Consider the following 14314-nt stretch of genomic DNA (forward strand, 5'->3'; position numbering starts at 1 on the left):
AAATAAACTCAAAATAAATAACTCAGTCCTATTCACTATTACTTCACAATACCTTTACCTGTCACTATCCGACGAAATAGTTATGTATGACTGCATATTAACGCTTTCATCAACACCAGCAGAAGAAGATCCCACATACTTACCCTTCCCGTTGTCACACCTTCCACCTTTACTATTGCCCTTCGATATATATATATGCAACTTCACTAATACCCTCGAACGAATCTTGCCCAACAACAGCTTTTCCATTCACTTCTGTTTTACACACACCATTTTTCTTTATCATAACCTCTAACCTAACTTATAATCTTTTCCTAACATTTCTGATTTCCCTAAACCCAAATGCGCGGAAACGACGGGTACCCGTGCGAACGCACGGGTAAGACACTAGTTTTAAATAAAAAAATGTTTTAATTGAATACATGGTGGTAATTGGTTGAGAGTGTGCATGCCCTTTTCTCAACTAATTGTTTAAAAAATATACATTAAAATAATAAAATTTAAAATAAAGATTAAAAGTATGATTAGTTAAATTGCTCCAATAAAAATGTAATAATGTGGGGTGCAACTTCTGAAGAATTAGCTAAATTGCCCCAATATAACTTATATTTTTCCTTTAACCGATCAGATGCTAGTCACACCCTTTTTTCATTTTAGCACACCCCTGCCATTCATTTCACTTTTCTAATTTTAAAACCCAACAGCCACACGATCTCCTTCATAAAGGAAGGGTTGTTTGATTAAGTTTTCTAAATTTATTTTTCTAAATTTTAAATTATAAAATAATAAAACTTATCTTATAATTTTATTTTACAAAAATTACTTTTGAAAACTATTGTTTATTTATTATGAGTTTTAAAAAATTAAAAAACTATAACAAGTTTTTGAAGTTTTAATTTATAATTTATAATTTTGAAAATTAGAAAGAGAAAAAAAAAAGAAAATAGATACATTTTTCAATAATAACAATTTTATAATATTATACATTTTTATAAAAAATTTTAAAGTAAAATTATTAAACATATTTTTTTTGTTATTTTTCAAAACTATTTCTTAAAATTGATTTGCAAAATAGTTTTTAAAAACTAAAAATTAAAATCTATTCACTAAAATATTAAAATATTAAAAATTAAGATCATATTTAGAATCACTTTTGGTTTTTTAGTTTTTGAATTGTGTTTTAAAGAACTCTTTTAAAAATTGTTGTTAAAAATAAGAGAATAATAAAACATGTTTGGTGATATAGTTTTTCAAAATTATTTTAAAAATAAAAAAAATAAAAATCAATTCGGTAATCTTATTTTTTAGAAATGAAAAGTAAAAAATATATTTGATAATTTGGTTTTAAAAATTGTTTTATCAACTAATAAAAAGTGAAAAATATTTTTTCATATAACTAATAATTAATATTTGAAGTTGTTCTTGAAGAAAAATATTGATAACTTGCCCAAAGTTGATCAGGAAAAGTCATAGTGAAATGATAATTTTTTATTCTAAAGATTGTTTGGTTGATTCAGCCCCTTTGGATTTGATTTTTTATAGTGCCGAATCTCTAGAGAATGTTGGCCTCGTATTAATGGTTATTATTGTCACAGTCTCCTTGTCGTCATGAGGTTGTAAAAAGCATTGATGTTCATAGATGCTAATGTCTTCTACCATAACAATCGTTTTCTATTTGGGCGGCTTGATTGGTATCCATTCTTGGCATCTTAGTACGTTATTCGGGATACATATCCCGAATATACATAGCCCTACAAACGCAAGGCGTGAAGGGTCGAAGCGCTTAAGTGTATATCGACTTGAAAGGTACCAATACTTGGAGTCTTGGTACGCTATCTAGGATATATAACCCAAATGTATATAACCCGTCAAGCGCAAGGCGCGAAGGGCCAAAGCGCTTTAGTGTCTGGCGACATGGAAGGTACCAATATTTGGCGTCTTTATATGTTTATCCAGGAAACACATCCCGGATGTACATAGCCCCTAAGCGCAAGGCACAAAAGGGTCGAAGCACTTAACTATCTGGCAACTTGGAAGGTACTAATACTTAGCGTCTTGGTACGCTATCCGGGATATACATCTCAAATGTACATAGCCCCAAGGGGCAAGGCACGAATGGTGGATGCGCTTAAGTGTTTGGCGACTTGGAAAGTGACACCGACTGGGTATGGATATAAACTAGCCGTGCCCTTGGAACGATGACGTTGTATTTTCCTTTCTGCCACGTGTGTGTTAGCGTTTTGATATAATGGTTATTGTTTCGAAACATTTTTGTAATGATGAATCTTCATGAGATATGTGTATCACACATAGCTCGTGGGAGGTCTATTTAGATTTTTAATTTCATAGTTGTATATTTTGTGACTCGGACTACTTCTCACAGTATTTTTATTGCATAATCTTTTGGCGATTACATGTTCGATTCGAAGATGAACATAACATAACACAGTACAACAATCATAAATTAAAAATAACTAAACATGAAAACCTAGGTACTACCAGATTATTCTGGTCGTTTCAGCATCTTGATTATGTTTTCGACAGATCTTGAAATCTCCGCATCAAACTCGATCGACCTCTTATTTATTGTACGACGAAATGATTTCTACATGGTCGTCACATTTTTATCGGTCTTCAACTCAACTAGGTTGTATTTCACCATTCCGTTATTATCAACCCAATCTTCACGAAACTCGATCTTTCTCACCCTTCTGGTGAGAGATGAGGGGTCATCCGAAATCTTGAACTCAACATGAGGATTGTTTCTGTTGAAATACATTTCTTCCTTAATTAGAAATTAAGGAAGAGACATTTTTTTAGATGTATTTCTTTATAACATATGCCCCTATTTATACAACTTTGGATTCATTCTAGACCACACAAAATTGTCGGTGAAATCATAACCCTACAAAACTGTCGGCAAAATCTTGATCGTTAAAAAAATTGACTTAATACATTACCGGAAATTTCACCTTTTAACTAAATTGGCAATACAGAATGGTAGATTTTGAAATTTCCGAAAAAATTTGTAAAGTATCGGAAATTTCATCGTAGTACCAAAAATTTTGTTCAAAAATGTTTTTTTATTTTACAAGAAATTTTTTTAATATTAAGAAAAATGGGGTGTCAGATATAATTTTGAGGGTGAGATGTTAAATCTTTAAAAAAAATGTAACAAAGCTTTGAGAATTTATCTTGCCACCCCCAAGTTATACATGTCACCTTCCATTTTACATTATGGTACCGGATATTTCAAATTTTCGGTATTAATTTTAATTGTTGCTACATACTAGAAATTATAAATATCCGCTACGAGAAATTTTAAATTTCTAATATGTAGCATTAGGCACAGTAAATTGATAAATCCAACAAAATTTCCAATATTTATATGAAATTTCCGGTACGATATCGAAATTTTTTTAAAAATCCGACATTTTACAAGAATAATTTAGTAAAAATACTCTACTTGAGAGTGACACTGACACGTATGAAATGGGGGTGGTAAGATAAATTCTCCAAAATTTTGTGAATATATTTTTATTCAACCCTTCACATGATTTAGTAATCATTTTGGCTTTTGGATAAACAATTAAATATCAAATTATAAAGCAATTGAGAGAAAAGGGAAGTCTTGTTTAGATGCATCATATCTAAACTTTCATAGAATTATGCTCAAATGGCTCATTTGGACCAATACATTTGAAAATTCAATCAAGTAACGATCTAGAAGTGGTTGCATTTGGACATATTGAACTTTCCTTCGTCTTCATTTGTTGAATCTACGGAAGAAGGATCTGATGTATATGGTGGGTTTAAACTAAATTGTTTATTCACTCACGGGAGCAATTTCTTATTACGAGTTAACCACACAAAAATCAGGTCGAATCGCGGACTTAGTTGCTCTCTTTAAAAGGTTTTGTGCAACATAAACAATAAACTACGATTTCTCAAATAAACAATTTAGTTCTTAAGTGTACGATTACTACTGCGTAATATGTAATCGATCGAAATACACTCTTTAATAGTAAAAAAAAGGTGTTAATCCACAAATTATTGAATTGTAAGCAATCTAACATGATCATCTAGTTTATTAAACATACCAAGTGTAACAATGTTTTGAAGCAAATGAAATTAATACAACTTAGAATAAATAATAGTCATTTCATAATATTCATTCAGAAATACAATCAAACCAAAAAGCTATGATAACAGAAAATTAAACAAGTAAATCATTGGAAGAACTTACTTTCAACAAACTTTCAACGTATTGGGAGACAGTAAGCCAACGTAAGCATATGCTATTTGTAGCTGCAGCTTGCTTCACTACTCTTTTTTCTTTCAGATTATAGCAAATCAGTTGTTTAAGATCGCGAGCCAATATCAGCATATCTCCATTCTCAAAAAGATGTAACGGCAACAAATTAACAACTCTATATGAATCACTATCAAGTATATTCTGATAATCAAATTTAAGCAATTTCGTCCAAGACTCTTCTACTCCAAATTTCTTCATCTGCCATATAACATAATTACATTCCACGGAATAGTGAGAAAAACAAAGACATTCCCTCAAGTGAAAAACAATTGGGGCAACAACGGGCACTTGATCAAAACCCCGAGAAAACCGAAATTGCATGTAGGTCTCTACTCCCAAATCAAGTGAGATAATCACAAATTGTTGAACACTAAGATCCGTATAACGATAATGATAATAAGGATGGATATCTCTAAGGGCAAACCAATTAAGACTATAAATCAAATAGACGCCAGCATTCTCATGGTCCCGGAGATACTCATAAGGATATGTGGGAAAACTTTGAATATTTCTCCATACATTATCATTCAAAGTGAGGACTCTGACTTCATTGGGACGGAATGCCACCATCTTATATTTGTCGGTTAAATTATCATAACCAAATGAGAATTTGAACAAAGAGTTAAGATCCTGGTGAGAATGGAGAAAAGAGGCTAGTTTTTGAGACAACCACCTCATTGAGGGGTTCCATAGATAGAATTCAGTCTCGTGGGGAGAATTGACCTCGTCGGGAGAATTGACGAAACAGGTCAATCCATTGCAGGTACCAATAATGTGACACCTCCATCCCATAAACATTAATTTAAAATCTTTGGAAACGAGATTGACGGAGGGATTCTCGAGCAAATTGCGTAGTATGATGAATGAATTGTGTAGGGAAATTCTGCAAGTGCTTACAAAGGTTGCCGGGAAAAGAATCATATTTTGATTTCGTGAAGAATTATTGAGGTGCAATTTAACGAAGAAAGGATCGGAGATGAACGAGTTCCAAGACTTGCTCACACACTTGAGCCGCATAAGTGATTTCACTTTGAGAAAAGACAGAACTTCAGTAATGAGTTCATCCGGGAGAGTTACCGGCGGCGGCGACGCAATGGTTTCACGGCGCTGCTTTGCGGGAGAGATGATCATCATGTGTGAACGTAAGGATGAAAGGGTTCCGTGGGCGTCCAAAGTTTGAACCCTTGCGGCGGCAGCGACAATCCAAATGAGCATATAACAAAAAACGCATTATATAGCGGTCTCTTATTATTTACTACGTAGTTTGCATGAAGTTTAAATGTGGATAATTTTTTTTTTAGGTTTAGCACCACCGATTTAGTCCGGTTCAGGAGTCAGTTCTGACATCAAGTGGTTTTATCCCCCTCCTATTCGCAGTTGCGGAGAATCGAACCGTGAATAAATTTTGTTGAATTATTAAAAGTGATAAGTATTTTAATCATAAATAATTTTAAATATGTTAATACTAGATATATGGCCCGTGCGTTGCACGGGTTTGATTATAGTTTTTAATTAAATAATTTATGTATAAAAATTATAATCATATAATTAAACATGTTTTAATCATATTAAATATAAAAAATATTATTTAATGGTATGAGAATCTTTAATAATTTATGTATAAAAAAATTTCAGTTATGTTTTTAAATTTAAAAGATATATCATCCTTACGTGAATAATGCAATATTATAAAAAAATATTATATTAAATTATTTATTAAGATTATTTATGATTAATCATTAAATTAAATTCATAATATAAGAGTATATCAATCTAAATTTTAATTATTCATTTAGTGTTTACTCTATAATTTACAAAATCTAATAATTTTTTTATTTAATGTCAAATCTAAAAAAAAAATCATACATTTTCTAGATATTTTATTTTAAAATCATATTATATCTTACCATATTAATTTAAGTGTTTCTTAAACATTTAAATCTTTTAACTTCTTAAATAATTTTTTATTTTTTACATTAAAATTTTCCTCTTTTGTGTAAAATTTTAGAATTTAGTATTTGTAAAACTAAGTTTTTTTAATTACTGAAAAACTACCATACCCAAAATAAATCAAGAAAAAAGAAAAATAAAATAAGATAAATATATACAATAAACATATTTTAAAACATTAATCAATAATTTCTTTACCTATAACATATTTTTTAAAGAATATTGTATGTATCTTTAATATATTTGCACATAAAAATATCCACTTTTTACACCATGGCATTGATCCCTTAAAATCCTTCCATTAAAATAAACTAAATAAAATAAAAATATTCTATGTTATTTCTCAATTTAAAAATTGTAATATACATATTAATATCATTAAAAAAATAGAGGTTAAATATTTGATTGATCGATGTAATAGTGACTTGAGCTTCCTATATCGATATAGATAATAAATTAATAGTCTTTTACGTCGCTAAAAAAAAAAGACATGTGTATAAAGTAAGAAATAGAAGAAAAACTATTCTACAATCTCGAAGAGTACTAAAAAAGTGAAAATATAAAACTAAAGTCACATATTTAAAACTCACAATGAGCATAAACATGTAGAACATTAAAAATAAATAAAATTATAATAGAAATTTCTTTATTCAAGGTCATCTCAAGCTCCTTTAACCATGTTTTGGTCTCCAATATAACTTTGTTGGATGAAGAGTGTTATCTGGAAAAAAAATAGACTAATGATGATCTTTAATATTCATCTTTCGTTCCTTAAACGAAACATCATATCAATATTTACATACCTGATTGTAACCTTCTCAATTAGATTCACTTCAACTATGAACTCAATCATATCTGATCAACAAAAAATATACAATATATTATACATGAAAATCGAATAATTGAATATGAGATTTAATAATAAAATAAACTTATCTAAAAAACCATAGAAAGAAAAAGAAACTAAAAACATATTGAAGTTATCATGGTGAAAATCATAGAAAATTATGAATTTGTGAAATGTATATCAAAGATATCGAGTAAATAATAATGTGAGTTTATGTAGAATTTTATAGGTGTGGGAGAATGCAAAGGAACATAAAATTTATTGGTATTTTAGGTGTAACGTTATTATAGTTATGACCTATCATTTTCTATATAAAATATGATAAATTAAATTGAGTATTATTATGTATTATAAAATTTTAATTCAATTGAAAAATAGATTATTTAAAAAAAAAGTATATAAAATTGGAGAGAAATTTAAAAAGTTGTTTATATAAATAAAATATATATTAAATAAATGTTATTTTTTATTTAAAATTAATTGTAATGTAATGCTATATAATCTAACATTTTCCATTTATAAAATAATATTAAAAAAAATCATTTTTTAATGAAAATTTAAAAAATTGAACAATTTATAATTATAAAAAATATGAATAAATAAAATTGAGTATTATATATTCTCAAAATAAAACTCTACTAAAAATATATTTTATTAATTAAGAAATTCTACAAAATAGAAAATCATTTCACTTTTACTTCGTTCTATTTGTTTTTAATTTTTTTATATAATAATTATTAACATATTTAATACTAATTTTTTAATTTCTGTCCATTATTACTATATATATTAATTACAATTTCAATAACCATTAAAATGAGAATTATAGACAGTAAAATAAAAAATGGTGAGAATTAATGAAAATAGAATAAAAAATGTTGGGAATTAAAGTTATAAATGAGTGGTTATCTAATAAATCGGACCATTTAATAGATTGTTAAGAAAAAACTTTAAAACGAGTAACGTTTAAAGAATAATAATTTTATAATAATGATAAATGAATTATGTAACAATAGAATAAAAAACGGTAAAAATTAAAGAAAGGAGAATAAAAACGGTGGGGATTAAAGTTATATAATGATTGATTTTATAAAACGGACCATTTAATAGATAATTAAGAAAAAATATTTTAAAAAAGTAACATTTAAAGAATAATAATTTATTAATGTTGATAAATGAATTATGTAACTATATAATGTAATTTAAAAGTTCATTAATTTTATTGTGAAAATCTTAAAATTAGTCTACTATAAACTTATAAATAAGAAATAAATATATCCCAAACTTATATATTAAATTTAAATTTTATGCTTTTTATTTCTATTTTATTAGATACCGTTAAAATTGGAATAGGAATGCAAATATTTTTATAAGTTATATTTTTCTAAATTAAAGTTAGAATTGGAATAGAAATATGATTATTATTATTATCATTATTGTTTTAATTAATATTATAATTATTATTCATAGTTTTATGATTATTATTATTATTAGTCATAATTCATTACTTAGTTATGATACATAAAATTAATAATAATAAATATATTTATTACTATTTATTACTATTTTTTATTTTTTTATTTTTTAATTTTTTATTATTATTTGTGGTTTATATAAATATATATAAAATATGTATTAAATTAATGTTATTTTTTATTTAAAATTAATCGTAATGTAATGCTATATAATTAGAATTATAGAAAAAAATAAAAAAAATGGTATATTACAAATAAAGGTTAAAAATATATAAATATAAAAGTTTTTTATCTAGTATTTTTATACTTTATAATTAGAATATACTTGAGATTTACAAATTATTAAATAATAAAATAATATTAAAAATATAAATTTAAAAATACATACATATAAAAAAATTATCTAATATTTGTTTACTTTATAACTGGAATATATTTGAGAGTTACAAAATATTAAATAATAAAATATTATTTAAAAGTTCATTAATTTTATTGTGAAAAACTTAAAATTAGTCTACTATAAATTTATAAATAAGAAATAAATATATCCCAAACTTATGTATTAAATTTAGATTTTATAATTTTTATTTCTATTTTATTAGATACCATTAAAATTGGTATAGGAATGCAAATTTTTATAAGTTATATTTTTCTAAATTATAGTTAGAATTGGAATAGAAATATGATTATTATTATTATCATTATTATTATAATTATATTATTATTATTATTATTCATAGTTTTATGATTATTATTATTATTATTAGTCACAATTCATTAAAAATTAAATATAATTCTTATTATTATTATATTTAATTGATATATTTTTTATGGTAGAATTTTGTGATGATGACACATAAGCACGAGGCTATGATAACATGACACATAAGCAAATATTAGGGTTTTTGTCAAAAGTTGTCATCATGACAACTTTACATTTATATTAAGTAGATAAATGACTTTGATATTAATTTTTACTTTTCGGTTAAAATATAAACTAATTAATTTGATATATAAAAGAGTACAAGGGTATTCAACCCTATCTATATACAAGAGTTAGTTCCTTACAATACACTATAAAGAATTCCAATCCTTCCAAGAACACAACCCCATCACTTCTAAGACTCAACACGCATGCCTTTGCCAGGACAACAATTTTGCCATTATTGACTCCTCTCTTTTGAAGCTTCATTCTAGTAGGAGATCTGTTTAAAAGACTCTCCAACCAAATACTCGAATCATACTTGGGACTTTTGCATTTTCATAGAAAATCTAGTTCCTGTTGCACGTCTAAACCAACTGATTCCATGCTCTAACACACATATACGACTCTCTTTGGTAACATTAGAAAAAAAGAGTTTTTAGTTTTTCAACTCATATTAACCAAAAAAAAATTGTTTGATAACTGTTATTTAGCTTTTTTTACTAGTTTTTAGTTTTTTTCTCAAAAGCTATTTAAAATAGCTTTTGAACTTTTAACTTGTGAATTTTTATTTCATTTATACCCTTATTATTTTACCAAAAATATAATTTTACCCTTATATATATATGGTCGGAATAATTGATGACGAAAAAGGTCAATCCATTGCAGGTACCAATAATGTGACAGCTCCATTACATAAACATTAATTTATAATCTTTGGAGACGAAATTGATGGAGGGATTCTCGAACAAACTGCGTAATTTGACGAAGGGATTGTGTTGGGAAATTCTACAAGTGGTCACAAAGGTTGCCGGGAAAAGAATCATGTTTGGAGTTCGTGAAGTTCGAATGAGGTGCAATTTGACGAAGGATGGACAACATTAATTAAATTAGTGCTATAATTTTTTTATGATACATGGGGAAATTCGTGGTGAACATTCTATAAAAAGAATAGCTCGTGGGGAAATCAAGTATAATTTCTAAATTTCTTATATTTTAAAATCTTTTTATAGAATAGCTCGTGGTGAAATTCCGTTTTTAATAGTCTATTCATTTGATTTCTCACTGTTTCTCAATCTTAATTAGTACACTAGAATCTAAAGTATGCCGAAATACATATAAGTACTCAACATATTTTTGATTCTATTCTCAATCTTAATTCCTGAATCAATATGCATGTCCTTGAATTGAAGAAAAAACTCGTTAATCCACAAATAATTTAGTTCTAAGCAAGGTAACAGGATCCAACTGCAATAATGTTGTGAAGCTAATGAAATTAATACAACTTAGAATAAATAACAGTCAATTGATAATCATTCAGAAATACAATCAAATCAAAGTTATGATAATAGAAAATTAAACAAACTTTCTTTCAACACATTGAAAGCAAACTTTCCACGTATTGGGAGACATTAGGCCAAGGCATGCTTATCCTATTTGTAACTATAGCTTGCCTTACTACTCTATTTTCTCTGCTACTGTAGCAAATTGGTCGTTTAAGATTGTGAGCCGATATCAGCATATCTCCATTCTCAAAAAGATGTAATAGAAACAAATTAACAACTCTATATGAATCACTATCAAGTACATTCTGATAATCAAATTTAAGCAATTTCGTCCAAGATTCTTCTACTCCAAATTTCTTCATCTGCCATATAACAAAATTACACTCCGTGGAATAGTGAGAAAAACAAAGACATTCTCTCAACGTGCAAATAATTGGAGCAACAACTGGCACTTCATCAAAACTCTGAGGGAACCGAAACTGTGTGTAGGTCTCTACTCCCAAATCAAGTGAGATAATCATAAATTGTTGAACACTAAGATCCGTACAATGATAACGATAATAAAGATGGGTATCTCTAAGGGCAAACCAATTAAGACTATTATTCAAATAGACACCAACATTCTCATGGTCCCAACTATACTTGTAAGGATTCGTGGGAAAACTTTGAATATTTCTCCATACATTATCACTCAAAGTGAGAACTCTGACTTCATTGGGACGGATGGCCACCACCTTATATTTGTCGGTTAAATTATCATAACCAAATGAGAATTTGAACAAAGAATTAAGATCCTGGTGAGAATGGTGAAAAGAGGCTAGTTTTTGAGACAACCACCTGATTGAGGGGTTCCATAGATAGAATTCAGTCTCGTGGGGAGAATTGACTTCGAAGGGAGAATTGTTTTCGAAGGGAGAATTGACGAAACAGGTCAATCCATTGCAATTACCAATAATGTGACACCTCCGTCCCATAATCATTGATTTAGAATCTATGGAGATGAGACTGATGGGGGAATTCTCGAGCAAACTGCGTAGTATGACGAATGGATTGTGTAGGGAAATTCTACACGTGGTCACAAAGGTTGCCGGAAAAAGAACTATGTTTGGATTTCGTGAAGATCTAACGAGGTGCAATTTGACGAAGGATGGATCGGAGATGAGCGAGTTCCAAGACTTGCTCACACACTTGAGCTGCATAAGTGATTTCGCATTGAGAAAAGACAGAACTTCAGTGATGAGTTCATCAGGGAGGATTACCGGAGACGACCACGCAATGGTTTCACGATGCTTTGCAGGAGAGATAATTATCTTCTGTTACGTAAAGATGAAAGGGGTTCCGTGGAGTTCAAGGCAACGGCAAACCTAGTGAACTGAAAACACAATTATATATGGGTATGGTATGGTGCTACACACAAAAACCGCGCTATATTTGTTTTTTATTTGTTTTTTACACCACTGGTTAAATAGATTGCAAGTTTATTTATTTTCATCCTTTAATCAAAGTCCCAAATATGTCAATTTTATTAACTATAGTATAATTGAATTAATTCATATACATGGACCATGTAAAAAAAATTATATTGTTAGTTAACAGTACTCTTTTAATTAAAAATTATACTTGATTTTTATTTTAACTATATTTAATATAATTTTAAATAAATATTTTAAAAGTAGCATGTGAATGATTGTTGTTCTGTAATGGAACAAGAATTAGTGTTGATTGATGATGGATGACTCTAGAATCGGTGATGTTGATTTTTGGTACGGTGGCATGTTAGGAGTAAATTAATGGTAAATTCATGTGTTAATAGAAGTAATTTAGTCTCCAAACCAATGCAGAATGTGATAAATCCATAGGTTTTTATTAAGAATTGAACTGAACAAGTTAAGTTCGTGCGTAAAGCAAATCGACTCACTTGTGGGTGTTATTGTTGCAGGTTTAGAGCTGAATTGAAGCATGAGAAGAACATGAGGAGGAAAGAGAGCTGGAAGTCTCAAAGGCAGAAGAAAAAGATGGAAATTGCAAAGGGCGCGCCGCGGAAGTCCTGTGAGGCGCCGCGAAAATATCTCTGTTTTGAAGCGCGCCGCGCCAGTCCGATGCCGCGCCGCGGCCTCGGCGTTAAAATCCCAAAACTTCTATTTAAAAGCCCCAGCTTCCAAGAGAAAAAGAACTTTTTGGGAAGAGCGAAATTAGGAGAGCAATCTGAAGGTGCAGCCACAATCATCAAGTGAAGACCAATTCTCTATCAAGCGAAGACATTCCTTTGATGAAGATGAATTCTTCCATTAATCTTTGTGTGTTCTTCATGTCTATGGATAGCTAAACCCCTCGTGTTGAATCTAAGGTAGTAGTTAATCTATGAATATACAATACCATTAATTAATTCCTGTGAACAATTGTTTGAATTCATTATCAATAAGAAATCTTGTTTTTATTCTTAAATTATCGTTGAATCTTTGATCGAAAGAAAGGATTTAACTTTTGCCCTAGGTTACTATATTGATTCAATACCAATTCGCAGAGATGGAATTGGGATTGAGTTTTCATAATTATCGTTCTTAATTACTATTATCGATATTGATATTTGGAGAGATCGAATCTCATACCGGTAAAAGTTATCTAATTTGATTTGCAGACATGGAATCTTATTTGAGGATAAGTGAAGATAATGATTCAAAAGATTGTTCAATTGTGAATTAATTGATAATTGTATAGGAATAGGTTGATGAACCCTAAGGTTCAACATATTTCTCTAATCGTTAACAACAGTTCATTACTCGCTTTTAATTTATTGTTTACTTTTGCTATTATTAAAATCATAAAATAAATCAACTCAATTTTCCTAACCCAAAATAAACAACTATAGAACGGCAGTGATATTAACCAATCCCTGTGGATACGATATATTACCGAAAATATTTAGCCAAAAATACTTTCAACATGGCACGAGATAGACCTACAAGCTACAAATGTTAACACTCCATAGTCTAAATTAGTTTAGAGTCTAAGTTAGGTTAGAGTCTAAGTTAATTTAGAGTCCAAGATGAGTATAGTGAAAAGTGGAGATTAAAAAATGTATCTTGAATCTCACGTGTGCTGATTATATACATTGGATAATTGTGATTGGGCTTGTGCATGATTGGACTCTTGTCTTGGGCCTTTGGCCGACCTAGAACAGTTGCTCCGAAGGCTTGTCGGACGTATGTTAGTTGGGAAATCTTTCCAAATTGTGGAAGGCCCCTAGTGACGAGGTCCAACCGTAGCTAGAAGCAGGAAAGTCATGGATCGGTTTCAAGAACTGATGGGGGACAAGTGCATATAATGTTCTTCCATCGTGCAAGTCTTTTCATGCGCGCAACATTAGGTTTACAGGTTAGAACGTGATTCCCTTACATATTACGCTCGAGTTCGTATGAACTGTTGGTATTCCCAAGGGACACCTCTCCCTTAAATTTTACTTTTTGCGCTTTACTTTTTTCGTTGCTTAGTTTTAAAGCTCTTCTAAAATGTTTTCAA

General features: G+C 29.1%; 2 protein-coding genes across 2 annotated transcripts; both read right to left on the minus strand.

Moving 5' to 3' along the window:
* Window positions 1-4216: 4216 nt before the first annotated feature.
* LOC131629429 (F-box/kelch-repeat protein At3g23880-like) lies at window positions 4217-5449 on the minus strand. Its single transcript, XM_058900214.1, has one exon. It carries the CDS (start codon window positions 5447-5449, stop codon window positions 4217-4219), a length of 1233 nt encoding a protein of 410 aa, XP_058756197.1.
* Window positions 5450-10881: 5432 nt separating this feature from the next.
* On the minus strand, window positions 10882-11775 carry LOC131629415 (F-box/kelch-repeat protein At3g23880-like). The gene has a single exon (XM_058900201.1). The coding sequence runs from the start codon at window positions 11773-11775 to the stop codon at window positions 10882-10884; it is 894 nt and encodes a 297-aa protein (XP_058756184.1).
* Between the last annotated feature and the right edge of the window lie 2539 nt (window positions 11776-14314).

This window comes from Vicia villosa, unplaced genomic scaffold (genome assembly GCF_029867415.1).
Source record: "Vicia villosa cultivar HV-30 ecotype Madison, WI unplaced genomic scaffold, Vvil1.0 ctg.000566F_1_1_3, whole genome shotgun sequence".
In the NCBI taxonomy this organism is placed as follows: Eukaryota; Viridiplantae; Streptophyta; class Magnoliopsida; order Fabales; family Fabaceae; genus Vicia; species Vicia villosa.